The sequence below is a fragment of the Rhinopithecus bieti genome, unplaced genomic scaffold, assembly GCF_001698545.2.
Source record: "Rhinopithecus bieti isolate Rb0 unplaced genomic scaffold, ASM169854v2 scaffold_31527, whole genome shotgun sequence".
In the NCBI taxonomy this organism is placed as follows: Eukaryota; Metazoa; Chordata; class Mammalia; order Primates; family Cercopithecidae; genus Rhinopithecus; species Rhinopithecus bieti.
In genome coordinates, this window is record NW_016813959.1 from 2186071 (window position 1) to 2189066 (window position 2996).

At 49.3% G+C, this 2996-nt stretch overlaps 1 protein-coding gene across 2 annotated transcripts in view; it reads right to left on the reverse strand.

The window, feature by feature from the left end:
- Nucleotides 1–2996, reverse strand: part of GLP2R (glucagon like peptide 2 receptor) — a 71881-nt gene continuing 68885 nt past the window's right edge. For both annotated transcript variants that reach the window (XM_017849288.1, XM_017849287.1), the window contains exon 13: nt 1–2134. In XM_017849288.1, coding sequence (XP_017704777.1) covers nt 1799–2134 — 336 coding nt within the window. In that variant the 3' untranslated portion in view covers nt 1–1798. The remainder of the gene's footprint in view (nt 2135–2996) is intronic.

The window sequence follows — 2996 nt, forward strand, 5'->3', positions numbered from 1 at the left end:
ATAGACATTTGAAAGTCAGGACCAGAGCCTGCACTTGCAGGAGCTGGGCCTCTCCTGCCTCACCCTTATCCTGCCCCTGGTTCCAATCAAATTTCATTTCTATAAATGGCTCATGGGCTATAGTTTGTTAATTTTTTTTTAGAATATTGCATTAAAATATGATTTATTTTTATCATTTACTTTGAGTTTTTTAGAGATGAGTGCCTTGATTATTTCACCCTAGTTCCAGCCCTGTGGCAAAGTATCCTTGAAAACAGAGTTGCCAGTAAAAGACAAGACGCATGATTAAATTCCAATCTCAGATAAAATATGCCCATGGGATATACTTATACAAGAAGACTATTTGTCTGAAATTCAAATTTAATTGAGTATCATGTTTTTGTTTGCTAAATATGGCAGCCCTGCTTGAGGAGTATCATACTGACTCCCCCAAAGATAAGGTGGTATTTAGTCCCATAGCAACATACCCCACCCACGTACACATGCATTTTACATACCATGAAAGCGACACTCCTGTGCGTTAACACACTGTTTCCAAAGGATGTCCCTCCCTTGATCTTCCTACAGCCTCTTGCCTTATACTTTCAGTCACTGCGCCTGACCCCAACTTCCTGGGCCCTCCTCAGCCTCCATGGGTCACAGTAGGCAGGAAAGGTCCCACAGGCTGGTGGATGTGAAGTCCTAGATCTCTCAGTGCCGCCCTGGGCATGTCCAGATCCAGCCAGAGTCCTATTGCTTTACCTGGGCCCTCTTGCTTTCAGCATTTATTCCCACTGGGCAAACAGAATTCTGATCAGCAGGGAAACTGGCCATGGAGAGTTATAGGTCAACCTCCTGGGACACCAGATGTGACCATCAATGCATCAATGGCAAACCAAAAACGGTGGGGGCGTTCCTTGCCCCAGGAGGATGGTGGTGTAAATCAGGCTGGTAGAAGCCAACCTCAGAAAGGTAGATAGAGCCAGAAAGGAGAGGAATGGACCAAAGACAACATTCAGAGGGTCCCCAGGCACTGGGGCCAATGCTCAAAGGGAGGATCAAGCAGAACTCCTGCTGCACAGGGACAGAGAATTGAGGCAAAGAGAGAGAGGGACAAGACTCAATAGGAGAGGAAGAGCAGAGAGGAGTGGCACTCTGGCGGGTGACATGGGGTTACACACTGTCCAGGGAGGGCAGGCACACCCCAGCTGAGCTGGGAGAGCAGAACATCTCTTGCAGCATCCTGCCATGGCCACATGGGGGTGCTTCTAGCTCCCTCCCACCCTGTCCAGTGTTCTCCAAGGGTGGGCTTGCAGCAGAATTACCTGGGATGCTTATTCAACAGCTCCAATTCCTGGCCATTGTCCCAGACTCACTGTCTTAGAATCTTAGCCACAAGACTAGGATTCTGCATTTTAACAGCTTCCTAGGAAGGTTCTCATGCACCCTAAACCCAACCTCAGATGGAAAGCGTGCACCCTGAGGGGTAAAGGAAGAGATACTGGCTGGCTTCTATGTAACAGGAGACCTCTCTTCTTCGTAGCGCTTCATTTGCTTGAATTTAGAGCCTGGTTCTAGGGTCTGGTGGGCATTCTGGAACACACTCGTGGGGGTTATTGAGCCGGCAGAGGCTGTGAGCATGACACACAGTCTCTTTCATACACAGCTTGAAGAACCTTGTGATAGGCTTCACATCAAAGTGGCATGGCAAATGGAACGAGAATGAGTCCGTGCCCAGCAACGTGTGTCCGCTTTGCTTCCTCTTCTTGGGCCCTCTTGAGAGTCCCTGGGAGCAGAGCCGGCGTGGTGGAACTCCACCCTAGATCTCACTCTCTTCCAGAATCTCCTCCATGGTGTTGGCCATGGTGACATCCCCATCACTGCACTCGGACAGGCTGCTGCCCCGGGGCCAGCGTGCATGGTCCTGTTGGGGCCGGGCGCCCAGCTCCCCCAGACCTCGCATGGCTAGGTGTAGGAACCGCCCACTGTTAAGCGAGGGCTGCAGCGTCCGAAGCTTCTCAGCGCCATCTCCTTCCGAGATCTTCTTGGGACATTTTCCCAGGAACCGGAAGTTCTTCCCCAGGACACAGGCTCTGCAGCCTGCGTGGCGGGCTAGCAAGAAGCGGACCCAGTATTTCCGTAGCTCAGCCTTCACCTGCCAGGTGAGACAAGGGAGAGGTTACCGTCTTGAAGTCATTTAGCCATGTGTCCATTTAGCAAATATTAATTGAGAAGCTAGTCTGTGCCACCCTTGGGAAATTTACCTTGTAACTGGGGGAGACAAGGAGAAACAAAGATACATAAATATATCAGGTGGTAATGACACTGAGAGTATTAAGCAGGACAATGTGGTAAAGAAACAAAAACTTAAGATATGGTGTTCAGGAAAGGACTCTGCCAGGGTGGCATGTGAGCTGAAACCTGCTTGAAGGGTAAGGAGCCCCCTGCGTGAAGGTACAGAAGAAGCAGCAGTGAGCAAAACAGAAGATGGTTTTGCTGTCAAGAAGCTTACATTCTAGTAGGAGGAGATAGAAATAAATATTTATACTTGTAGTAGGGCAAGAGGAGGTTGAAAGGGAACTGGAAACTCTACCAACTCCTAAAGACAGGAGAAAACACCTGTTCTGGCCTCTGCCCCTCCCACTATCAAACCTTTTCCCAGGGAAGCAGAGAGCTGGTGGGGCTATGCAATAATATGAATAACTAAAAGTAATAATAGGCCAGGCTCCATGGCTCACGCCTGTAATCCCAGCACTGTGGAAGGCTGAAGTGAGTGGATTACTTGAGGTCAGGAGTTCGAGACCAGCCTGCCCAACATGGCGAAACCGCATCTCTACTAAAAATATAAAAGTTAGCTGAGCATGGTGGTGGGTACCTGTAATCCCAGCTACTCAGGAGGCTGAGGCAAGAGAATCGCTAGAATCTGGGAGGCAGAGGTTGCAGTGAGCTGGTAGCATGCCACTACATTCCAGCCTGGGCAACAGAGCGAGACTGTCTCAAAAAAAAAAAAAAAAAAA